Raw genomic sequence first — 27,710 nt, 5'->3', positions numbered from 1 at the left:
CAACAAGCAGCTGAGTTGGAGCAGGTGTGCTGTGGGCTGAGAACACACTGAACTGGACAGAGATCATCCAGGGTCTGGTTAAATAACCAGAGCAATAAAGGTTGAATAAGAACAAACATTAGTGTGGCTCCCCAACACCCCGACCACACAGATGCAGGGCGGTGTTTAGACTGTGCAGATCAATAACTCTGTTACAACTAACCCGTTCTCTTTAGCATACAGACAGAAAGAAAAACAGACACAGATAGACAGAGAGGCACAAAAAGAGGCACAAACACACACACACAAACACACATTACATAATGAGATCTAGAGGATTTTTCAAGGCATTTAGGGATAAGTGTGTGCAGCAGCGACTGTGTACAAGTGGCTAACATTTTATTATACATTTCTTATTCATTTTTCTCTCTCAAATTTTATCCTCAGTAATAGGTCCATAGTGAAAGCTTCCCTATTTCAGGCGAGCCAAGACTAGACCGGTATTTTTTTCCCTTCATATTAGTTATTTTGTCCTTCTGTTTCATACTAATTGTAAAACTTAAAAGATATACAACAAAAACTGAATAACAGTTTTAGCAATGAAATCGATGCAGGTTTCAGATGCATGAAAAATCTGTTTAAACACTTCTAATTGAACCACATCTCCTGAATGTTCCACTACTCCACCCATTTCCTCAAAGCCCAGTTAGTAAACCCCCAGCTCCTCAACATCTGAATATCTGAAAAATCTGCCTAGGAAAAAATGTAGATGGATGTAAATTGATGAATAAATATGGGCCTACACATTTTAAACAGAAGAGCCAAGCTGTCCACTTATTTAGGTATTGGTACACAGCTTTAGGTACAATTCCTTTTACAACATCTAAAGGAATCTGACCTGATTTTAACACATCTTTACTTATAGCACTAATAAAGAAAAAGGAAGACGCGCACAAACATGCACACACACCCCCAGATTGTTATGCTTCAGTGCTATGTTGGCTTGTTCTTTTATTTTCATACTGGTTCTCAAGAGATTTAAACCAAGATAAACTCTGATTAAAGTCGTGTTTTTTCCAGATTTAATCCTATATTACATTACATTACATTACACACATATGTAAACAATTCATTCAAGTGTTTCTGTGGCCTGACACATTGGAAGAGATTTAACTGGGGATTCTTATTACTTGTAGTTACTGAATGTGTGTTTTTTTTGCATTGAGACACATAGAAGCTTTGAGAGCAGACCACTGTTAATCTTCAAAAGGCACTATCATTTAAGCAGGTATTGAAAATGAAAAATAAATGAAACAAAAAATAAAAACAAATTAATACACAAATAAAAACTGACACATCATGGGTATAGTAGGCCTGTAAGATATCAGGATATCAGTCAGGATGAAGAGTGTAAAGATACAGTATGTCCAGGACCTCCAGAAAGCACTGAACTACACTTTAGTTAACTCCTAAGAACATTTATTTGTTAGTGACCCGTTTCAACTTGCTTTAAAAGGAATAGTGTACCCTAAAAGAGTAAAAGGAAAAGAGAAAATGGAGGGAAAAAGCACTTTTCTAACTGTAAAATAAACCATAATTAAGCACAAAAGAGGTAGAGTTACCTACCTAAATTTTGAAAGTGGATTAAACTACACTGCACTGGGTCAGTTTTGGAGTAAAATAGAGAATAGCCAGCTTAATCCCTGTCTGATCACTGTTTGCTGCGGTTTCACAGATTTTGCAGATCTTCTCCCTTCCTGTTTCAGTGCCTCCAAATGTCTTAAACTCGGCAACAAGAATAAAGACGTAGAATGTTTTCTGCAGTAAATAACTTTTTTTTCTTTTTTCACCTTTTTCTCCCCAATTTACACGGCCAATTACCCAACCCACTCATTAGGACTCCCCCATCGCTAGTGATGCCCCAACACACCAGGAGGGTGAAGACTAGCACATGCTTCCTCTGATACATGTGAAGTCAGCCACCGCTTCTTTTCGAGCTGCTGCTGATGCAGCATTGCCGAGCAGCCAGCGCACTCAGAGGACAGCGCAGCGGCTCGGCTCCGGTACATCAGCAGTAAAGAACAATTTACACAACTTTTATCTGCGAAAAGTCTGCTCCAATACTTTAGTAATGGAAGATGGAATGGAAAATTTCTCTTAGATTGGTCAGCAGAACTACACAGAAATGTTGAAAAAAGTTTGGAAAAGTTGTTCCTAAACATTTTATGCACAAAGCTTACAAATCTACTGCTTCAATCAAGTGGCAGCTACCAAACACAGGAGCAAAGGAATCCTCGCAAGGCAACAACTATGTAAAGCATTGACATCCCAATGGCTCTTAAAAAATAAGCAGCAACCACAGGTCTAGCGCCTCTGCTGGCTGGTTGCAGTATAATGTTTAGCTTAACCCCTGCTAATATGTCTCAATGTCAAAACAGACCATTTTTATATCTTATTTTTCGTATTTATTTTTTTAAAGTGACTTTCAAGATCAATAGTAATTCTGTGCTAATAATGGCACGTTAGTTTTCCCCAAAATCAGTTTTTAAAACTTTATTTTGCTATACCACAAATATTCATAATAACAGTAAATATGGTCATATTCTTCATGTTTATTTTAGCCATTTATTTATTTCTTATATTTTAATTTATTAATCTTTTTTATTGGTCTAATTTCTCTTATTGTTTTTGTTTTGTGTTCACCTATCTGTTTATGTACAGCACTTTGAGACAAATTTGAATGTATGAAAGGTGCTACAGAAATAAAATTATATATATTCTCAAAACAAAAAATGCTTATTTTACACAATATATATGTTTCACTTATGACCCGGTTCGGCTACGTAAAAAGTGTTAACAAAAGGATTTCGAAAACCAAACAGCAAAACAAACACACCAACTAAATGCCACTCACCATCTCCTGAGCCACACCTTCCGGCACCTCCTTCTCCAGATCAAAGGTGAACTCTATGACTCCCCCATCCTTGTATTTGCCCTTCAGCTTGCGCGGGTCTTCCACCCACAGCCTCAGCGCGATGGACGCCTTCCTCCCATCATTTTCCTCAGCCAGCTCCACTCGCACGCCCGTGTCTTCCGCAAAGAAGGCGTGGTTCAGGAGGTCCTTTATGGAGTAGCTGAGGAGATGCACAGTGTTTAATAAAGTGAGCACATGTGTCCCACAGTAGTTCCACTCTCCCAACAAACAGGGCTGTGACAGATGTGTATGCAGTACATTTTAAATCTGAACAATTTTACATAGAGCTGCACAACATCAATATTGTTTTAGCATCATCATCATCATCATCATCGCAGTGTAAGCATGCACAATAATCCCATCATAGGATGTGCAATCTCATGTAAGACTATTAAAACATACAAGTCAAGCTACAACTTCGTTCAACCAGTCGGCATTTGATTGAGCAATGTTCGAAATATACACTGTTCATTATCATTACATGTTGGATCGCTGTTGGATCTAGAGAAATCTGGTGAAAATTCCTGTTAAAAAAATATATATTGTAATCCAACAAAATATTGCAATGTCATGCAGCCCAAAATATCTCCAAAATATCTATTTCATAAAAAGAAGGAAAACATGTCAACTTTAATTCAAGAAATTTCTACTCATTTCAAATAGTCAGATCACCACAAATCAACCACTCCGGTGTTCATTTAGAACCATACCAAAGGAGTAAATCTTGTGGTGCACATCATGTATTTCACACCTGAGAGACAATTAACAGCTTAATCTGATTTAACTGGACTAAAAATGCAAGTGTGAAAATTCAAGCAGATAAACCACCAATCACATATATAAATTTACCTCAGCAGTGCCATTTAAATCATGGACTGGCCGTTCTAGAGCTATTCCAATCATAAATGAGTGGAAAAGTGTGGGCCTTAAATATATATTTAATTTATATTTAATATATATATATATATATATATATATATATATATATATATATATATATATATATATATATATATATATATATATATACACATATCATTTTCATAAAATAAAATCTACCATATGTATATATTTTTATAAAAGTTAATGAAATCTTTGTGTTTTAGTGTTAGTTCTATTTCACTAGAATCAAACAGAGAAAAGAAAGTAAAACTAAAGCCTGTAGATAAAAGCAGACATGGACTAAATGAACAAGTGTTCAGGGAAACTTCTGTGGCTTCCTCATCATGCATCTTTTATTTAATATGTTTCAGGACACTGTCGTTTTGTATTGGGAAACACTTGACTCTTATCTTGCTCCTACACAAGCTGCAGATAGAAGACTTCATGAAAGAATGCTGAGTGAATACGACCTACTCATACAATAAGGTCTGTGTATGTCCATTCAGGACAAGGACACAGGGACCTAGCACTGCCAAATTAGAACAATAACAAATCTCTATTTTTCCCCTCTGTGCCTTACGCTGGGCAGGGCTGGTTATGTAAGCAGGAGACAGCGGCTGCTGTTCCCGGCTAGAGTAGATGAAGAGATTGGCTGGTATGGAAAAGTTCCCATCAAAGGGCAGCAAAGGGCATTTGTGGATGTGGCTGTATGAGAGTAAGAGAACAGCAGCTGACCACCATGGCTTGGGCAGCAGATCGTCTGCTGGTCTCTACCACTTACATCTAAGGGCGTTTTTACACCTGTAGTTCTGTAGGTTTCTCTGGTCCTCATTAGTTGGTAAGTTTGTATTTTGGAGCATTTTCCTCCTTGGATTGGTTTGTTTCAACACAAGTACAAATCTAAAACCCAAACGCACCAAAATACACACCAATTAACCAGGTCAGAAAAAGTAAGAAGAGCGAGAAGAAAGAATTTGTGTTCTAGAGCAGTGTGAAGCTGAAAACAAAAAATTCACTGCTGCGATTTTAAACAAAGCGTTTGCAGTGGAAAGTGTCTGAGGTAAACGGATTGACGTGGCCACGAACAGTAAACACAGCACACATGGCATTCAGACAGATTAGCATGGAGCTAAATTAAACTGCACCTGAACAGCAGCTAAGCTCGAATTAAAATAGTATATGTGATAGTCAGGTTGGATCGAGACCAGAACCCTACTAAAACCACCTCCTCTAGCAGGTCTCAGTGTGGTTGTTTTGGACTGAACTCGAGTGCAATTATTGATCTGAAATGAACAACACAAAGAATCTGTTTCAACCAAATAGTGCTGGTGTGATAACGCCCTTACTTGCAGAATATGGTCTAATCCTTGTAAGATCCAGAACATTTCGCAATATAATTTTTTAAATGCTGTATTGCCTCCTTATGACTGGATTTGTATCAGCTCAGGATTTTATTCATCAGCTCTTGATTTGCATCTAAAAGGAAACAAAAGGTTTGCCCTTTCTAGGCTGGTAGTCCAGAACTGCACAATTGCTATGCATTCTCTGGGTACCAAGTCTTTCCTCTCACTCTTTCTCTCTTAATCATGGAGAGTGATGCTATCCAGTCAGCCCAGGAATTTTTTAGCTGCGATAACAGAATGTGCAGTCCAAGCATTCTGAGCTGTCCAGTGATTTGTTAGCAACAGTTTAAAAAAATGTAGAGTCAGATGTAAACATCTTAGTTAAAGCATGGGCCAGCCTTTACACTCTCAGTTCAGAGAGAGGAACAGGGGAAGATAAAGCTAGTAGTTTGGATTTGGTAAATAAATAAATTAGAATTAACATTTTTCAGTTCATCATCATCATCATCTTCTTCTTCTATAATATATCTAACAGAGGCAGATCATTATTTATTTTACCACTTTTGGATACACACTGTTTATCATCATCAATAAATGCTGGATCTCTGACATCTAGAGAAATCTGCTCAAATAAAAAAAACTGCAGTATAGTGCTGGGCGGTATAGCGGTTCATATAGTATACCGGAGGGAATATTAGAACCTGTATACTTTTTTCATATACCTCCATACAACTAGAGGCTCTGCGGAGCACTGTGCAGAACAGCACCACCAAAGAAGCACATACACTAGCCTGTTAGTATAACAAGCTAACGCACTGGACGCTCAGCTCTGTGTGGAGTCAGCAGAGTCCTGCTGCTGTTCATCATTGTACGAGTGTTTTTTCAGAGTACAATAAAAAGTAATTATAGGACTTTTAAATAGATTAACACTGTTGCTTAAAGGATAATTTTAATGCACACTGAATTTAATTTATTTGTTAACTGGAGAAAGAAGAGAATTGCCTCTGATGGCTTCAGTAACAATATACTGTAAACTGACAAATTGTGTCTGACTTGTGTCTGCAATAGAACTTTTGGGAAATATCTCTTTTAAATACTTAAACTGAGTATTTTAGGAGCATTTCTAGTGTTTATGGAAAAATACTAACAATATTTAGTTTTTTAAAGGAAGTTGTGTTTAAAAGAGATACACCAACAACGTTAAGGTCTATTGTTTAAATGCCAGCTGTTGTTCTGCTAATGAAGTCTGACTTCTTCATATTTTGTGTCATTTGTATGGGACAGAGTAAACCCTATACTAATCAAAGCCTTAATTTAAACCCTTAGTGTGTTATAGTATAGTACAGCAAGTCACAGACCTATATAAAAGCCTATTTTAAATTTTTAATAATAATAAAAATACTATGATATAAAACTTGCCTGGTTTCAAATGGATTAAAGTTAATATTTTCAATGTTTATATTTTCAATGCAAACTCGGGCTGTTTAGAAAGCAGGGGCGAAAAAAAAAATCAAGGCATCCTTCTCTACTATAAGGGCAGAAGAGCACCCATTTCTTGATCGTGGAGAGCACATCATGATTTATTAAAGAAGGGGCACCCTAGTGGGCACTCAAATCACTATTTTTCAAACAAGAAGGCCAGCCAACAGAACACTTATCTTTTTTGCCACTCTGGAGGGCACATTAGAGATGTCTTTGTGGGAAACTAAGTGGGAACCACACTTCCAATGGAAGTTAACATAAAAAGATTTTTAATGAAAGCAATTTTGGACACAATATGAACAAACGCCAGAATAAACTGGAAAGTCTATGTGTAACAGTAACGATATAGAACAATACAGACACATAAAGAAGGTGTTTTTTTTTTGCTGGATCATGGATGATAAACGAAGTAAAAAGCTTAAAAACTTCAGTTTTACACACATACAGCATGGACGTCACTCACCGGTCCTCCTTATTCTGGCAGATACACTCTCCAATGATCTCCTTGACCTCGGGGTCCATGACCTTGTTAAAGCTGGCAGGCTTCACCCCCTAGGAAACAAAATGAGGAGGAGGAGGAGAGTGGAAAAAAAGGAGAGAGAGGGGAGGGTAAGATGTTAGGAAGTGATAGCTTTGTTCTTTCGCCCACGACTTGTTTAAACAGGAGCAGGTGCTGTGAGTCAACACTATACTGCAGTCTATAAAAATAGCTGAAACTTAGCTGGAAAGATCACAATCACATGAGCTCAACCTAACATTACCCAGTTTTTCCCTAAAAGCTCTTGTTTCATCATAGTTTATTCTGTCTTTCTGAGCCCTGCATATAAGATTACAGAAGTATTTAATCTCAGTTTCAAACAGCTTCCTTATACACCTTACTCTAATCAAACAGCAACAGCCAGGGATAATTGGAGAGTAGAAAATGTAAATATACAAAAAAATTCTCAGGAAATGCAAATAAAATAAAAATAAAACAAAAAACAATTCCAAAATAAACATCAGTATAAAGAACCAGTGGTTGCTTTATTAACAGATTGTTTTAGTAACACAAATGTACAGCACTGTGGTGACATCTTGAAAAAATGTGTAACTGTATATCTGAGCAGAAAGCATTGATTTAAAAATAAATGTATTGTTAAACCAAATCAGGTGTTTCGAACAGATCCATAAAGCTACATCACCAACCAAACCTGTGTTCTTACAAACAATATATTAATATTTTACCATCTCATGTGGGTGCTAAGCACTTGCTAAGCTATTGCTACAGTGTCCCATGTGATAGCTATGTACAGCGGTTGGACAATAAAACTGAAACACCTGATTTTAGATCACAATAATTTATTGTCCCGCAGACAGTTCTGGTGGAAACAGAGTTGAGGTGCACATTGAATTCTGCTGTGGTTTGGGCAGCCGTGTTTTTTTTATACAATGTAGCACCCGAACATCCCTTTCAGACAGCTTCCTCTTGCGTCCACAGTTAATCCTGTTGGATGTGGTTGGTCCTTCTTGGTGGTATGCTGACATTACCCTGGATACCGTGGCTCTTGATACATCACAAAGACTTTGTGATTGCAATATGTGCATTGCAATATTTTGAGCAAAACTGTGAACCTTCACACTTTGCTCTTATTGGTGCAATGTGCAGTTAATGAAGATTGCCTACCAGGCTGCTTCAATTTAGCCATGAAACCTCCCACACTAAAATGGCAGGTGTTTTAGTTTCATTCTCCAACCCCATGTAGTTGCTAAGCTATTAATACAGTGTCTTAGCATGAGATGTATCCTTCACAGTAAGGGCAATCCCATGATGCATTTCACCAGCTCAGAGTTCCAGCGCACAGATCTAAAAACATGGCAGACGTAGTCTGCACTGCGGGGAAGTTTCTGTACAAATAAGTAATTTTCCTCTGTATTTCCATTAGCTTAGCGGGTAAGCCGATTTACTGGGGAAACTAAATGTGTTAGACAGATCTCCAAGTATGGGTATGGGTAAATTTTACACTTTTATTTGCAAATAAATAAGAAATTTATGAAGCATGTTATGTTTTTGTTTTATGCAGCTAAAATATCAGTATATATGGTCATACAGCGCTGTTGAAATCGATGGCTTCCGGAGTCTCATTAATGTTCCGGAACCACGTTATATTTTACCCACACAAACATTTGAGTGAAGTGGTCATTCCAAATCTGTATAGAGATGTGAAGCACGGTGTCCCAATTAACTAACTACATTAAATGATATTAAAAATGAATGTTACTATTGTGTTAAGTCTTCATAATATAAACACTAATATTTTAATAATGGAAGTTTGAGTGTTTCTTGTATGATTACAAAATTTCATATTCAAACTACTACTGAAATTTCCCTAAATTAATCGATTTTAAATCAAATCGGGACCTTATAAAGCAGAATTACATCAAACTGGCAAATCAGTGATGATACCCAGCCCTAATCCTTTTAGTAAATTTATTACACTTGCATTTTTCTAGGACTTTTCTGACTCAAACTTTGCATGGAAATATTTAACTATCACAGCAAAAGTGAATTTCATTACATACACAGTGTTCAAATAATGATAATATAAAATTTATGTAATTAATGTAAACATAGGTAAATTGTTCATACAATACAAACTCATTACAACATTAGTAGAAAGGCAGTTTGGTTTATTAAAGCTTTTTACTAATTTTATCCGATTAATAATCAATTAATCGAAAAATAATAACGAGATTCGTTAGTTGCAGTCCTATCACTATTTCTTTCTAATACTGTTAACAAGTAAGTAGTAATATAATACAGGAAATTGACAAATCCTGCACCTAACAGCTGGGGTTATGCATAGGGCTCAGCCAGGATCTACTACTCACTCAACTAACAACAATAGCAAAACCACCACAATCTGATACTGGCTCGACAAGAATCCAGAAGCACAGCCTAACACTATGTTCATGGTCCATTGCCTCAACTGCCAAGTAACAGACCTACCGAAAAATAACCTATGCACACACAGAATCCCTCCTTAATCTAAGCTCACTTCCTTTAACTATGGCAACATCACACTTACCTAAGCACAATCACACACAATAAATCACATTATAAGTTGTGTGAGCAGAACACAGCAACCACTACCATCTGATACTGGCTCGACAAGAATCCAGAAGCATAGCGAACTATGTTCATGGTCCGTGCCTCAACTGGCAAGTACTCAGACGTCTACAAAAACTCATGAGACAAATTATTACAAGAGCAGGACCACACCAATCCCCTTCATCCAAACTAACACAAACTTCAGTGCAAGCTCTTCTCAGGGGTCATCAGGCAGGCACCTTCCTTCGTCAGTGTTTCGCTGAATTAGGCCCACATAGCATAGTATAAACGAGTTCTGACTATGTATCAAGGATTTATTGAATACATTTTTTAATATATATATATATATATATATATATATATATATATATATATATATATATATATATATATATATATATATATATATACACACTACATGCTTCACAATTAAAAACTAGTTAGTATTAGTAATTAGTACACAATTGAGACACACCCAACCTCATGTTAATGATTATATAACGGGCACGATTCAGACAGAGAATGTGCATGGAAGTAAATTGAACAATTGGTATTTGAATTCAGCATTAACCTTAGTCTCATAACGTGAGTCATAATTAATTTAAATAAGAAAGCCTCCACTGACCGGTTCATTTCACTGCTGTTTTAACTTTTAGCTTCTCTGACTGAACGGTGCTTATTTACAGCCAGACTAAGAGAAGTTAACAGACTGCGGTAGACTTTATTTCCACTGAAACTGAACATCAAGCAGATGCTAATGATCTTCTTTCACTGTGCAGAGCAGAGTCACCCTTTAAAAGGAACGAAAGGATAAAAATAACATGCATACAGCAAACCCTGCTAAACCAGAACAGGAGGAAAGTGGAGGCAGAGTGAGAAAATCTGTAGAGTGAAAGATAGAGGTGGAGAGGGAAATGCAGGAGAGAGAATATAATATAGCATAAATCAGGGGTTCTCAAACTTACCACCAATGACCAAACTAACTAAGTTCCACCTGCAATCCATTTCACAGGAACACATGTAGCTACCACACACATGCTTATTTATCCACAGTAATCTAGACTTGTAATCCACACACATACACGTCCTCATATCTTTCATCATTTGTTCTTCACTGCTCTGTTGTGTGGAGTTTTCCCGCTTTTACAGTCTGTAAGCTAGTGTTATGGTAAGATGTTTGATTGATTGTTTCTGTTTAATACATTATTTCTCAGAATCAGGATTTAAACAGAGGAAAATAAACAAGAGAGTCGAGCAGTGAACTACAGTGTTCACTATCTTATTTATCTATTAACTGTAGTGCAGAAACTGTAGTGAACTGATGGTCACTGTTGGTTGACAGAGCAGAACCTGTGGCGTTCTTGTAGAGCAGGGTTTTACTGTAGGACCAATGGAACTGATGTTAATTATAAAACTGTAGATCTGAGAATGAGGCAAGACAATGGAAACTTTTGGGGGCAGAAATCATAAAGTATGGGCACTTTAGTTACTCACTGCTAGTTTTCGTTTTGTCTTTGTTGCAGAGAATGAGCAGCTCTGTGTGCAAGGGTTTTATTAACAACATGCCTATGGTTCTTCTCTCCTGCACTGTTCATTAACATCATTCTAAAAATATTTACTCAAACAGCTCAGGGGTGGGTTTCCCAAAAGCTTCGTAACGCTAAGAACTTTGTTAACGCATACTTAAGATTGATCGTTAATTAAAGAGTGTTTCCCAAACCCGTGCGTAACTAAAGTACTATGTAAACTCGCTCGCAGATTAACGAGTGCCCTTACACAGTCGTTATTCTTAAAGAGCTTCTTTAGGGGATCTCGACTTGCAGTTCAGCACCTTAAACACCAAGGACCGCCAATTTTGAGGGAGAAAAATTATAATTTCCGTGGTTGAAGCAATTATATTATACTACTATTAATTATAATCAATGATATTATTATTATAAAAAAATCTCATTTTTAAAGCTGCACTCAGTACAAAAAGCTGTTTTAAAGCTCTACTCACTAAAACAGTGCTGGGTTAAGTCTGGCTTGGGTTAATAATGTTTCAGGCTGGGTCGGGCTAGGACAGAACATGCACAGGCTCAGGTAGACTCGGGTTGGATATTTGTAGCTTAGCAGTAGCAGGTGGAGCTATTGTGCCAAAATCAATAGCCATCAACCCACTCTACACATTACAAATGCACCTGCAGTCTCCAAACACTTAAGACAGATCTCGATACAACCTCACACACTGCTGTCAGCACAAGCAGGCAACCATGACCCACACACACCCATCTGCCGCAAAATTAAAACCACTGACAGGTTAAGTAAATAACATTGATTATTTGGTTACACTGGCACCTGTCAAGTGGTGGGATGCAGAGCTGAAATGCCTGAGTATTAGAGATGTTTTCAGCAACAGCTGGGATTTATGCATTTCCACTGAATTCATTTAGCAATCTCTTCCCCCATCCTACGTGTTCATTTGTATTTGTTAGTCGACTTACCTCAGAATTCTACCAATGAAGTGTTGAGCTATTTTGAGTTGGTTAATGATGCAAAATAGTGATTTCTTTTCATGGGCAACTCTATGTCTCCATCACTAGCATTGTGGCCTGTTAAGAGCATTGTCTAAACCGCTGTATTTGGGAAAGCGGTGAGTGAAATGCTGGGGTTATTCAACGAAAGTTCCTACTAATTATCAAGGTTTATCAGTTTTACTTCAAGCTTATTTTACACTGGATATTTCCTTTAACAGAGTTCTTAAACTCTTTGTTAGGGATGTGTTTGCTTTATAGTATTTGCTTTTATAGTAGTGTTGACTGACTGAGCCACCTGAGGGTTTAAACACGCAGAAAAGCTGCACTTTCCTCAAGATGTAGGACCCTGTTCTGTATTAGATGGTGAGCACAACCCAGAGTAATTTGGTTACTGGCCCATTTAGTTTCCTTCTTTTATGAGATGCAGTTTGATTCTCCCTGTGTGATACTATAGTTTTAGTATATGTTACTAATCACTTTTACATTTTACACCAATATTGATTTCATGATCCATACACACTAGATGGGATAATAATAATAATAATAATAATAATAATAATAATAATAATAATAATAATAATAATAATAATGTTTATAACCGCCACCTGTTGGAATTATTTGCCTGCTGCTGGTCCCATAATTTATGATCATAATAGTGGGGACAATGCGACAGGGAGCCGGTTCTGTTTTTAGTCTAAAAGCTGCAGAACAAACGACTGAACCCTCCCCCACTCACTGTCTGTCACTGCAAGCCTTCATTTCTTCCCAACTTCCAATATTTCACACCAACTGCTGCCAAGTTCTCTTCTCTGGCCTTCATTCAATTCACCACTTTTCTGAGAACTGCACATCACTGCAGTCTTGTTTAAACACTTAGAACCATCTGCTCATTTCATACCATGGTTTTATAATATGGCATACATTTGTCATGCTGACCACTTTGGATTCTAAGGGTCAATGCTAGGGGGTGTGACGAGAAATATTCTGCCGATGTTTCACAAATGTGATTTAATTTTATGCCCTGTAGTTTAATACCAACAGCGTGAGACAGGACTGAAGGCTTATTTATACGAGCACAGGGGCCTTCTTACTTATTTTTATTATGTATTGGATAAATGTATTGGATAAAGTGCTGGGTATTTTGTGAATGTAAAGTATGTGATGCATGTGTTCGGGCAGGTGTTTTTCATGCCTTCGCTTAGTTCTGGGCGATAAAACGATATCGATGTTTTCCGCAATATATATTGTCCTCGATAAGTATGATAAGCTGGGGGGGATAGGATTCAATAAACTTTATTTTCTATTTCCCCTTTAAGTAGCGCTGCGAACAGGCGCAGCATGCGATCAGGCAGCGTGAACTGCGTGCCCAGCCAAGTACCACTCGCCAAATGCCCCCCGCCACCCTCCTCATTCTGAATGAGTCCCTCATTCTGAACCTCACACAGCTGATCCACACAGCGGCTCCTTCTCTCCCATTTACTAGATGAAGATCATTTATAGGATAGGTTCAGCTGCGCTACCATAGAAACCTCAATTCTAAATATGTGGCATGCGTCTCGTCCCCAAGATATTTAGAGAGGTATGCTTGTTCAGATTTCTGAAGGCAGGTAACGCTGCTCTGTTAGCTCGTTTGCTAGTTAGGTTAGCTTGTCTAAGTTCAGAGTTAGCGCTGTTTAAGTGTAAAAGGGATCTGTGCAGTCTGTCATCATTAGCTAAGGTACCTTCACTGCTTTTTACATTCTGATAAACTAATGGGTAACGCATGTTAGCCGTGTTAATCCACTTTTCTTGCAAATTAACTCTTTCTATCTTTTTCCTAACCCTCATTGTTTCTGTAAGAAAACCCTGAAGGCAGATTTATCCTCTGTTTCTGTTTATACAGGGATTATTTTGTGCTTTTAGTTTTTAACAGATAGAGAGTTGTACCAAAATTTTGACTTTTGATACGATACCTGCCTAAATATCTAAATACTGAAACAATACCACGGCAAATACAAAAAACCTTTTAGGTTTTTGCTGTGGTATTGTTTCAGTATTGAGATATTTTAGGCAGGTATCGCAGTGGCGGATGCTGGTCTTTCAAGGAGGGGAAGCTCAATTTCGGCCTACATCTTAACATATGTAGTTTTATTTATACAAAAATTCTACTCTCCCTGAGATTTTTTTTTTGTAAACAAAAGTCAAGTTTTCACTACACAACAAAAAGGTACCCATTCTTTACATTGAACAACTACATAAAAAAAGACGCTATGACATGAATAAACATAAAATGATCAGTAAAAAAAACATTATGCAAAATCTTTAAAGGTGGTAAAGAAAAAAATGCAGGTAAATTTAGTTCCTTTTTGGACAGTTTTAATTTCCTTGAATAATCTCTTTATTAATTTAAATTATTTTTAATGGTAACACAATACTTACTACTGGCCCCTGTTATTTATGTCCTGAAATAGTTTCATCAAGAGGAATGGCCATCAGTATATTTTAGCACTTCCAGTCAGCCAGCTCACTTTATCACACCAGAACAGCTGAAAATACCTGTTACTTTTCCCACCTTTTACACCAAATTAATCTGAGCAGTTGATCTGCCCTGCTGTTTAACTGTTACGTTTTTCTTTGTAAGGAAGACTATCAAATGGCTCCGCCAAAATCCGTCCACAACATTAAAACTGTCTCAGCTTGTGCAGCTTGCACTGGCGCGAGGCTAGTGTGAAGTGTGTCCGTCTGTGAGTGCTTTGTGGGCTGAGCAGCACCCGCTGGACAGAAACTGCGATAGAATAGAGTGATAGAAGTCAGAAAGAGTAACAGAAGTTAGTCTCCAAACACAAGCAGCTACAGAAAAGCACCAGAAATAGAAGCTGGATTTGTCGCTAGTCGTTTTTAATAAAGAAAATGCCTCTATAAGGATTAGGAAAGTCTCCGGTTCAACTCAGAACAGAATAAAAATGCTCCCATCACAGATTTTTACACTAAAAGATCGCTGATTCGCTCATTTTGCTATCAAAAAGGGACTCCGCGGCGTTACCAGTGATAAGAAGCTGATTCTGAACTAAGTTCAGCGCGGTGTAGCGCATATTTAATCAGTGACATGTACATACAACAGTATATATTTAATCACTTATTTTTTTTACATTTTAGGGGAAGCTGAGCTTCCCTTGCAGTCTTAGAGCAATCGCCACTGAGGTATCGTATTAAAAGTCATAATTTTGGTATCATGACAACACTAGATACCAGACAAAAACAATGTGGTGAAACAATATGTAAAAGGTGTGTTCTATTGTAATTGAGCATTCCACTGTCTGTCTAAAGGAGAGAAATTTACAACCCTAGCACTGGGCTGTTCTTAAAAGAATCATAACAGGATTTTCATTCCTCTAGAGAGCAATTCCTTAGATTGCTAGAAGCTTTTGGGATCAATGTTTCTGTGAAAGTGTTGGTAGAGCAGGACTTACGCTGGTGACTTTACGATAGATCTGAGCAGCATTTTGGCATTCAGAGTAGGGGTATTCCGATGTGGCCATCTCCAGCATGCACATACCAAAGGCGTAAACATCCACAGACTCATCGTAGTGCTCCTCATACATCTCTGGGGCCATGAACTCAGGAGTGCCTGGGAGCAAGAGAAATACCAACGGGTCAAAGAGACAAAAGCAATCAGCAAGGTCAACCTGGAAACACTACACTCCACAACAGCTCAAGGTCAGACCCAAAACTTGTGCCTGAGGCAAATCTTCAGTTAGTACTGGAAAATATTACAGGCAATAGTACAGAAACAATACTTTACACAACACAATAGACTGAACTGTGTTCTGAGTTTTAGTAGTAATAGTAGTAGTAATGAAAGCTTAAGCTTTGGGGGTAAGGAAGTGTTCAGATACAGTTCCAAGAAAAAGTATGTGAACCCTTTGGGATTACTTGGGTTTCTGCATTAATTAGTAAATATATATAATAGATATCTTCATCTAGGTCTCAGCTATAGACAAACACAGACTGCTTTAAAAAATGTTTGCATGGATTTATTGAACACGTTAGTGAGGGGGGAAAAATATGTGAATCTTTATATTTAACAACTGGTTGATCCTCCTTTGTCAGCAAAAACCTCAACCAAATATTTCCTGTAGTTGCAGATCAGACATGCAGAACAGTCAGGAGGAATTTTTGATCATTTCTCTTCACAAAACTGTTTCAGTTCAGCTATAATATTCTTGGGATATCTGGTGTGAATCACTCTTGATGTCGTCCCACAGAATCTCAATTGGGTTGAGGTCAGGACTCTCCAGAGGAGTAGTTTCTTCTGTTGAAGCCATTCGTTTGTTGATATACTTTTATGTTTTGGGTCGGTGTCCTGTTGCATCATCCATCCACTGTTGAGCTTCAGTTGGCGGACAGATGGTCTTTAGTTTTCCTGCAAAATGTTTTGGTAAACAAAGGAATTCATTTTTCATTGATGACGGTAATCCGTCCAGATCCCGAGGCAGCAAAACAGCCCCAAACCAGGATGCGCCCTCCACCATATTTTACAGTTGGGATATGGTTTTGATGGTGTGCTGTGCCTTTTTTCTCCATACATAGCGTTGTGTGTTCCTTCCAAACAACTTAATTTTGGTATCTTCTGTCCACAGTATATTAAGCCAGTAGTGCTGTGGAACATACAGGTGTTTTTTTGCAAACTTTAAACATGCAATAATGTTTTTTTTGGACAGCAGTGGCTTCATCTGTGATGTTCTCCCATGAACTCCATTCTAGTTCAATGTTTTTCTTATTGTAAATTTGTCAACTAAAATGTTTAGCATGTGCCAGAGATCTCTGTAAGTCTTCAGCTGACACTCTAGGATTCTTCCTCACCTCATTGATCATTCTGCACTGTGCTCTTTCAGTCATCATTACAGGACGACCACGTCTAGAGAGAGCAGCACAGTGCCGAACTTTCTCCATTCGTAGCCTGTCTGTCTTACCGTGGACACATGAACATCAAGGCTTTTAGAGATACTTTTGTAACCCTTTCCAGTTTTTTGAACATAGGTCTTCTGAGAGCTCTTTTGTGTGAGGCATTAATCACATCAAGCAAAGCTTCTTAAGAACAGCAAACTCAAAACTGGTGTGTTTTTTATAGGGCAGGGTAGCTTTAACAAACACATCCAATCTCTTCACATTTATTGGACTCCAGGTTGGCTGATTCCTGGCTCCAATTGTCTCCAATAGTCATTAGCCTAAGGGTTTACATACCCTTCCCCCTTCCTCCCCTTACTGTAAATGGTAACATGTTGTGTTTAATAAAACTACTTTATTTATAAGCGCTGTTTTCACTCCTGCAGTTGTACAGCGGGGGGTGTTGTGCCGATTCTTTCCGCGAAGCGTTATGTGTGGGACTAGAATATGAGCACGAGGAGATCAAAGAGAACCTTTACCTGTGAGTAGCTCACATCAGAACACGCAAATCTCTCTCTCTCACTCTCGCTGTGTCTCTCTCTGTGTGTCTCTCTCTCTCTGTGTCTCTCTCTCTCACACGTGAACGCCTCCGCGTTTGACCTGCAGCACTGTGTTTAGCTGTTCTTAAAAATCATTTTAATTAAATAATAGTTATATTCTTCTTTGTTACAGTGTTAATTAACATAATTCTGATCATATTTCACTCATTCAAACAGCCCGAAAACAGCCAGTTTATGGTTTGGGTTGGGTCGGGCTCGGGCAGAACGTGCACGGGCTCGGGCTGGGTCGGGTCGGATTTTTTGGGCCCGATCTAACCTCTACAGAGGAGGGAACACCAGCAACCTGACTAAGCATTTAGCAGACAAGCACCCTGATCTCTACAAAGAGCTGAGAAGTCGACAGGTTAGTGGAGTTAGTCAAGATACACACTGTCTGTACACTGAACATGGGCTTATTAAAAACGGTAAACGGTTGATTAATACAACGGAGCAGTAAGTGTTCAAATGAACATAACATTGTAATGTTCTTCTGTCTCTTCTGCCCGCCCGTCAGGTTCACATAGTCAGGCTACCATTACCTCTGGTTTTGGTTTTAGTTTTTTAGGAAGTGTTTAGATAATTATGTTATAGTTAAGGTTATAATAACGAAACTTGTTTTTTGTTCAAATGTTTAATTTTAGAATAAAAACGTTTGCACCGATTGTTCAGTGTTCAATCCAATAAATAAACATTTTATGTTCAGATATTTTTTTAGTTTTTTTTTCTTCCAAGTATCGTTTTAGTATTGAGAATCGTGATACTACAGTTAGTATCGGTATCGAAGTCAAAAGTTTGGTATCGTGACAACCCTAATATATATATATATTATATATATATATATATATATATATATATATATTATATATATATATATATATATATATATATATATATATATATATATATATATATATATATATATTATATATATATATATATATATATATATATATATATATATATATATATATATATATATATATATATATACACACACACACACACAAGAGCCTACAGTAGCAATATTGGGAGTTATTCCTGATGGTGTGGTCGGATGGTCCAAAAAATAATTTACTTGTAATATAATATACTGTATAGCAGCTTTAGAGTGTATTAGAATTAAACAGATTAACCCAGAACCCAACATATAACTTACAAAAGCTATGGGATGTTTATTAGATGGACCAAATAACATAACATTTACACTAAGGCTTCAAAAACTGATTTTCACTAAGTGATGAGGTCCTGCTGTGGATCTCATTATGCAGTAAGGAATTTCATTATGTGTACTACTTGTTATGCTTTATCCTCCATCTTTTATTATTATTATTGTTATTTTTTAAATGCTCACTATGTATGTGATCATGAATCATTTGTGAGTGGATTTTCTATTTATTTCTACTTTTGTTTTGTTATACTCATACTTCTTTTCTTTTGATTTTAAATCAGTGTGAATAAAGCAAACTACTGGATAATGAAAAACGTAAAAATAGTATTTGTCTTAAATATATCATATTATGCTATTTTGCTAAATAAAAATTAAACAAAAATATTCTTGCATAATTTTGCATTGTTACAATGACACTCGGCACTTGTGGCAGACGGTCAGCGTTTTTGTTCATGATTCAATACCATTAAATACCCCACACCCAACACAGTAATGTGTCCTGGGCATTCCAATCCATTTTAAATGCACTAATGCACTCTTTAGTACTTAGGTGTATGTACTTACATAGACATACAACATTAATTATAATTATGGAGGGAGAAAGAGCTATGGATGCAGTAGCCTTTGTCCAAGGTTAAGTCTCCAACTTCCTTAAATAAATCTCTTTATCGTACAGACATCCGAAAAACTACATGAATAAATGCTCTGAAATCTGTCAGGTTGGCCCTTAATGATCATGCAGAAGGCAGAACTGCACGGATATCTCACCGATGACGCTCTTGGCGAAGGAGGCTCTCTTCAGAGTGGCGAGGCCCAGGTCTCCGATCTTCACACTGCCCGTAGGACCTGTGATAAAGATGTTGTCGCACTTAAGGTCTCGATGAATGATTGGTGGGGTGCGTGTGTGCAGAAAGTGCAGGCCTTTGAGGATCTGTCGACACCAGCTCCGTAAGACTTTGGGCTTCATCACTTTAAAGCGCTTTAGATAGCTGCAAAGAAATTATAACAGAGGGAAGAAATTAACAGTTTTTAGAGATATCCCAATCACATTATTTTGCTCCAGAGTCAATTGACTGAGTCTCTCCCGACAGAGAGCTTCAATCTAATATTTTGGCTATGCAGAGGGGAAAAAAAGAAAATAAGAATTTACCTTATTGTCCCTTAAGGATTTTTTAAAAATGAATTGTTAATTATTATTAAGACAGTATTAAAACTTAAAATTTTATCACAAAATGTTCTTATTGTAAACAAATCAATAATTAATAATTTATTCTGAAATAACATATACAAATATTAAATTCACAAACAAATTGAAAATAGACTGCTACCAGAAACAGAACATTGCTATTACAACAATGTTTATGCTTTAAAAATTACCATGAAGTAGGATACAGCACACACACAATGAGCGGTGACTGTATTTTAAAAGGACGCATTTCATGTGAAACTGAAAGCTAACCCATGGGTGTGTCTCCAGCTAATATGGAGAAACTGTGTAAGCAAAAACAGGGAAAGAACTAGATGTTCTAACTTTCACATTTTTTTCACAATAAATGACCATGATCAGTCAAAGTTTAAGGAACTTCATATATCACATTCTTGCAGTCTTTCATTAAATTTTATTATGAGTTATACGCAAAGGTTTGGGTGCCCCTGGCCAAATTACATGGTGTCCTGATAATAAACATTATCTACAGAGAGCACACACTGTAATACACATATTTAACTTTTGGGGAGGCAACTAAAAAGTTATGGAACGCTGTGTTTTTTTCCCTCCTCCTTTCCATTCGTCAAATTTACTGATAGCAAAAGGATTTTATTACAATGAAATTTATTTAAGTAAATTTCTAAATAGAAAAAAAATGTATAAAAATACAAAAACACTCAAGTAGTAAGTAGGGTACAAAATGACTAATCAAATCAAAAGAGATGGTCTTTCACATCTGAACTAACTAAACCAGACATATTGGTTTCATTATACAGTCTGCTAAGTGTAAATCTCATTTTCAATACAAGCTTTTCAATATCCTCCACAGAGTAATCAATACCCTTTAATGAAAAGGCCAAAGGCGTGCATTTGAAGATCTTACTTACGTTTTCAGAGTCCCTGAGGTCATGAGTTCAGTCACCAGAACAATGCATTTTTTTCCTTTAAGCAGAGACTCCCAGAAGTCATAGAAGCGAACAATGTTGGGATGCTGCAGACCCTTCAGCATCTCCGCCTCCTCTTTGAAGCGCTGCCTTTCTACCTTCGTCAGCTTCCGGTCCTGAGAGAGAGAGAGAAAGTGATGGAACACCTTAAGAACATGTACAACCTAAACAGAGATTCTCATCTGAAACACTAAATCTATGCTGTGGCACAAACAGGTTAAGAAATGGTTCCTTACAAGATCATTAATTAACCAAAGTCCTGAACTGCTAGATATGCTAGAGCTTGGGAGTGGATTTTCTAATCCTGTAACTCTGCTCTGATGGAAGTGGTTTATCCTTGTTATTGCAGTGGCCATAAAGAAAGTCTCCACAGTCAGGTTCATTAATGTTCTGTCTCCTATAGACACTAATACATCACCAGATTTCAGGCAGCACTTACAGAAGATGGGGAAGGGGGTGTAAAGTGTGGAGAGGTGGGGGATGACCAATCACACACTGTACATATAATTTCACCTTAAACATCAATACCCCCTATGAATCTCAGCCAATCTCTTCAGACAGTGGAGAGCAAGAAATACAATGCAGATCACAGCAAACAGCAAGCTAGAGGACCCTTACAGACACCACACCACACATTAAAGAGTTAGAACACTACCTTTTCATTCATTAAACATCAAATATCACTGTGGTTTTAGATCCGTCTCAGCAAAACAGTGAAACTACCGTGCTGACCATCACTGTCAATAACGGTCACTTTTCACTTACTGACAAAACCTTTACACTGTGTACAAACTGAAAGCATTATAAAAGCATTTTCCTTAAAACTGCAGCCTTAAAAATGTTCGACTGACAGGGAAAATAACACAGATTATGCAAGCCCAGAGTGGCATAAAATAGTCATTTATGTGCAATGCTAAAATATTGTTCTACAGTTTCTGCATATCCAAAAATGCATTTGTAAAGTTCAAAATGTGGTTGCTGCTTTACCATGAGTTACACTTTGACAGTAGGGGGAGCAAAGACACAGAGGAAAAAAAAAAAAAAAAAAAAAGTCTATGAGACAAATGGAAATGCTTCAAAAAGACCTGAAACAAACATTTTAATATGCTACTATATTGCTGATGCAAAGCTTTAAATTTAACAGTGATTATTTATTTTATAGCCGATACTGCTGAACTTTAAAACGAGCCATTATTAATTGAAGCACTTCACAACTAAGATGAGGACTGACCAAAATGCATATTTTTTTCACTGCTGTTTTCTCTTTAAAATGGGACCCAAATCAAACATCTGTCTAAACAGTTTGCATTCCTATACTGATGGGCAAGTGCAAGAGCACATTGCATCACATGAAGTTTCAGTTTTATCGTCATGTGAATAACAAAATCTATTAAGCAGTTCCAGAACCTTCCAGTTAGACTAATCAAAGACTTTATCACAAATAGTCATGAGATATTTCATAAAATGTCATTATTCCACCACTGAACCACTGTAGTTATCCATTTTAACTTCTCCTTGAACCAATTTTTTTTTATTATTAAATTTTCATTTTTTTATTAATTTATTTTGTCACATACCGCAAACTGAATAATGTATCGGTTTTCAAAACCCCATACAGAAGTTGCCTAAATTGAACAAATCTGGAAATATGAGATTCAGTGTGTTTTCCTCACTCACAAGGTCCAACAAATGACACATAAGAAGAAACAGATTGGATTTGAACAACTTTTACCTGCTGTATACAAATCAGCTTATGATCAGGCTAGAACTACTCTAAACACTCAACTACTAATTTTTCAGCACACAGTGCAGGTGTGGGCTGTTTTAGGATTGATGCATTACAGGAACAGACTGGACACATGCTTTCATTCCCGCCGATAGCGGATCCAGCATTTCCTGCTGATATCAGCCCAATACTGAAACCAATCAATATCAATATACCATTTCTAGCAGCTGGTGAACATTATAAAATGGTAGTGGCTAAGGGCACAAATGTGGGGGATCTAAATTTGCAACAGAGTAGAACAGTTTGCTATTATGAGAGAGAGAGAGGGAAAGAGAGAGAGAGAGAGAGAGAGAGAGAGTTCAGTGGGGTTTTTTTTGGTGATCTTGTAATGTTCTTGCACTGATGGGTTTGAAGTGTCCGAAGCCCTGGAGACCACACACTCAAGAGTGTGTGCAGGGGCCATAAAAAGGCAGCATAGATCAATACTAACCCCATCCCCCTCCACTGTGTATCCATCTCACTCTCTGACATATTCATTCATTCATTCCTGGATCTAATTTCCTTTTTCTGCCCTGGTTCTTTTCTACACTCTTCTTATTCCTGCCAATTTGTCACAATGTTTTCATCAATGAAAACATTAACTAGAAAACTACATTTCCTGCATTTTCTGATAACCAGAGTGGCTCCCACATCTGTGCAGTTGCTAAGTCTGTTCCTATGCTTTTGCGGCTTCAGTTGGTTTCTGTGCTTTTGCTAGACAGTCTATGTGGGGTTGCTAAAGCAGTAAGTCAGAGTAAAATAAGCTTAGGGTAATATTTTTTCTTTTTTTACTTGAAACGGTTACTCTTTTACTTTTACTGGTTAGTGGTCTTTTTAAATTCTTTTTCGGGCCAGTTTGAACTAGCAAAATCTGTTCAGAATAAATTAACATGGCAATACTGAATAAGATCTATTATTTTAGAAAAATGTTTATTAGGAACAGATCTCTAAAAGATTACAACACGAATAATGATCCACATGTCTGCATGACTTTCCTCTAATCTAATATAATTTAACATGGTATAAGAATATAAAATACTTTATAATCAAACTTCATATTGAGCTTATTGTCAAAGTGCAAAAATATAGTATTACTATTAGCAGCTACACACCGAGCTCACCCGAGCTGCATGATTACAACATTCTAACTTGTGAAACATTTTGTTTATAACTGTTTGATTTGTTACTTTGCTATATTGTGATTGTCACACCATAGCTTTATAAAACACAAAAATAGCATTAAAAACGCCTTTTCTTCACCTGACCCGGCCCGAGGTAAGTAGTGGAAAATCCCAGCCTGAGTTTGGGTCTGTTACAATAGAAAATCTCAATGTGCCATATCAAAGTGCAATAATTAAAAAAAAAACGAAATTTAATAATATTGATTTTGTTGCAGTAATGTATTCTTGAATTTATTATTATTATTATTAGTAGTAGTAGTAGTAGTAGTAGTAGTAGTAGTAGTAGTAGTAGTAGTAGTAGTAGTAGTAATGAAATTGTTGTGTCACATAATTTTGAATATCGCTATTGCAAAAATACCCAGAAATATCATGATATTTTAGGGCCATATTGCCCACCCCTAGTGGTGAGGATGTGATCCGGCCTTAATCCGACCCGACTCTCAAATATATTATTTTAATTTAAGATAAACTGCTATTTACATGCAGTTAAACCTGATACATTACCCAGATAATTAACTACCATGCCTATGAACCAATGCAGTCTCTGCTGCTGCTCTATGCTAAACTGAATGCAGTGTGCAGCATTCACTGTTTGTTGCCATGTCACTCCGTTTACTGTGCAAATTGTCCGCGTTCAGCTTCACACTGCACAGATATACACCCTGCTCCAGAACACAAAATTCTTGCTATACTTACTTTTTTGCCCCTGCATCAGACAACTCTGACCAACCAGAGGAGTAAACAGGCTTGCGTGTTTTTTTTAGTGCATATTTTGGTGAGTTTCAGTTTGTGTGTGTGAAAACACACCAAAACAAGGAGGAAACACTCCAAGTAAACAAACTCTTAAACTGACTGGGACCAGAGAAACCTACAGAACTACAGGTGTGAAAACCCCCCAATAGACAAACAAAATGTGGGAATGTTGAAAACCTATGAAAAATAATAGATAGTAACAGCAGTACATCTGTCTAGTCATGGTTCTCTCCCCTCCCACCCGGTCAGATAAAGAGGGAACAGCAGGGTCTAGCTTCCGAAAGCCAGCAGCTATATTACATAACCAGCTCTGAGCTCAATTACCCAGCGACACAAGCCAGGCACAAGAGCTGACGCAGACACACACACACACAATAATCTATAAGTAATCTCTTATAAGCAGGTACATACCTAAACTGTCTGTCGGCATAAGCGCACACAAGCTCAGACAGATCAACTCACTGACACACACCTCTCATCCAGACCAGGCAGTAATTAATTGGATTAATCTAAAGGTCGATCAGGGAGGGAGAGAGAAATACTACAGAGGGACAGACAGATGAGAAGTGAAAGAGGGCTGATGGAAGTGCCACTGAGTGCATGTTCTGGATGTCCACGTGTTGTGCAGGAGAACGTGCGTGTGTGTGTGTCTTTTATAGCTCTCGCTCCCAGAGCCCCATAAATTATGCAGCGCTGCAGAGAGCCTATTCCACTCAGCTGAGCTAGCCTGCATGAGCTGTCCCTGCATGCTCCACATGCACCCCATCATCCCTTCCTTTCTCACACCCCCACCCCCTTTTACTCCACCCTCCTTTCTTTCTCTCCTCCTCCTCCTGACTCGAGGGGAACCCTGCATTATTCAGTAGCCCCTAACAGGCCAGAGGATGTCAAACCCAGCCTGAAAAGTCTCGAGCGCTCATGACCAATGATGTACTGCAGATTTCCACTGTGCCAGAGCTACTGATTGTGCCAACCCTCCGAGAACAGGTGCCATTCTTTAAATAACTGCATCCACACCACCAACATGCCTCCGCCAAGATCTCATCTAGAGGAATGCCATACGTTCAGCGGTCCAGAACATGTACACCACGGTCCTGGAGAAGAATACAAGGGTTTTCTGATGAAGGATATCAGCCTTTCCCAACTTTGGAATTTCAAAACAATTCATGCAGATTAGAGCTAGCAGAAAGTCAGGATGTTTGAAGACCACCCTACCTCAACTTGTGGATTAGGCACCATCACTCCAGAGCTTAATCCACTGCTATATAGTTAAATGCCAGGAGAGCTTTATACCCTTCTAACCCTCTAGTTTATGTGAAAGTGCATTCATATTTGTTTACCTGCTCCAGAGAGTCCAATTCTATAGGCAATACGTCTCTATGTGCAATGAACGAGCGGTCGAATGAAATGTTTTTTTTGTAAAAATGCAGTAAAAAAAAAAATAAATAAAAAAAATTAACATATTCATTCATGTTTAATTTGTATTGAATTGCTATCAAAGCAGACAATTTTAGCACAAACTAAACAACTAATTGATAGCCATTTAAACATGCATCTTTTTTAAAATTAACAAACTAAAAGTCACAACAATTCTGCGATTAATCATAATTAGAAACATATTTCATTTTTTATTTGAAATGCTAATAGTTCTGTATTTTTGGGAAGGACATATTAGTGTAGTGTGGTTTAGGCCTGGCAAACTAGAATTAGGCTTTTTTACTGTATTATAATATCTCAGTGTAGGCTTTAAATTGTCTTTCAACAACAATAAAACATTTTTCGAAAAACCTTAAGTGACAACTTGGATGGGTTTTCTTTTTTTACTGTTTTGCCAAAGTATTGGATTGGCAGATACTCAAAAATCAAATGACTGACTCTGGAGCATCCTTACTAATTTTAAAGACACTTTTGTAATTGATACTAAATAGAACACTTTAATTTAATTATAAAGGGTTAGTCCCAACATTTTGATTCATGTCTTAATTATTTAATGATTAAATTGCAGAGTTTAATACAAACAAAATACTGCTTTACAATTGTTTATTTTTATATCCAATTCCATTTTTATAAATAAAACAAAATTTAAAACAGAGGTAACCAACAGGTGGATGGGACTTCTCATGTAAATACACAAACACTGGCCAAAAATGCTTAGCCATTACTGAGTATTACTGGCGCATTAAGACCCGCTGATATGATCTTTTTAATTATCTATCCAAGCATGTGCCAACTGAGCGAGAACTCCTGCCGCTCGGGTAAACACTCACTGGTTTTCCTGAACGTTTCCATTCCTCTGTGTGTTTCCTACAGACACAGACAAAACCAGCTTCTGTAGAACATGAATGGACACAATTGTTTGTGTATTCTATAGAGCTGACCAGCGTTTGGGTTTGACCCAGTGACCTGAATTCCCACCAGAACAACAGAGATGAGAAAATGCAGAGGTCAGGAGCAGACACTAGTCATGATGCTGAACATGGCCTGAAACAGCCAGCTCAACAAGAGCAGAGAATCTGGCACCATACCTGCAGCTATACAACGTTTTTTTGTTTGCTTGTTGGATAGTTTTTAAAGCATTTCGTATGTGTTTCCATTACTAGAGAGGTGGAGACCATCACAAAGACAAATCTGGCACATTCTGACCTCTTTTACTCAGACTCAGGTTACAGACTCTTTCTACAGCAGCAGAAAATGATTACTCATCAAATATATAGGTCAAGTAAGATTTCATGGTTGCTTAAGGTCTATTAATTATGTACTCTATGAATGCTTAAAATAAAAAAAAGATGTACTGAAATCAAACCTTTATTCTGTGAAGTTCTAAAAAAGTTCAATAAATAAAGAATAAAACTTAGAACTGGGCAATAAGATGATTTTATTGTATTGCGATAACCTTTATCGTATCGAAAATATGCTTTAACAAGCCTATCGAGGACATTTTCAAATATCTACTTAAAAAAAAA

General features: G+C 37.4%; 1 protein-coding gene across 6 annotated transcripts in view; it reads right to left on the bottom strand.

Annotated features, from left to right (window-relative positions):
- LOC103038317 (serine/threonine-protein kinase WNK2) overlaps positions 1-27,710 on the bottom strand; it is a 93,731-nt gene that overhangs the window by 49,596 nt on the left and 16,425 nt on the right. For all 6 annotated transcript variants that reach the window (XM_022670762.2, XM_022670764.2, XM_022670765.2 and 3 more), the window contains exons 3-7: positions 20,992-21,164; positions 19,666-19,886; positions 15,714-15,871; positions 7,124-7,212; positions 2,894-3,113 (exon numbers count right to left, since the gene is read on the bottom strand). In XM_022670762.2, coding sequence (XP_022526483.2) covers positions 2,894-3,113; positions 7,124-7,212; positions 15,714-15,871; positions 19,666-19,886; positions 20,992-21,164 — 861 coding nt within the window. The remainder of the gene's footprint in view (positions 1-2,893; positions 3,114-7,123; positions 7,213-15,713; positions 15,872-19,665; positions 19,887-20,991; positions 21,165-27,710) is intronic.

Source organism: Astyanax mexicanus, chromosome 12, assembly GCF_023375975.1.
Source record: "Astyanax mexicanus isolate ESR-SI-001 chromosome 12, AstMex3_surface, whole genome shotgun sequence".
Lineage (NCBI taxonomy): Eukaryota > Metazoa > Chordata > Actinopteri > Characiformes > Acestrorhamphidae > Astyanax > Astyanax mexicanus.
This window is presented reverse-complemented; position numbering and strand designations above follow the sequence as displayed.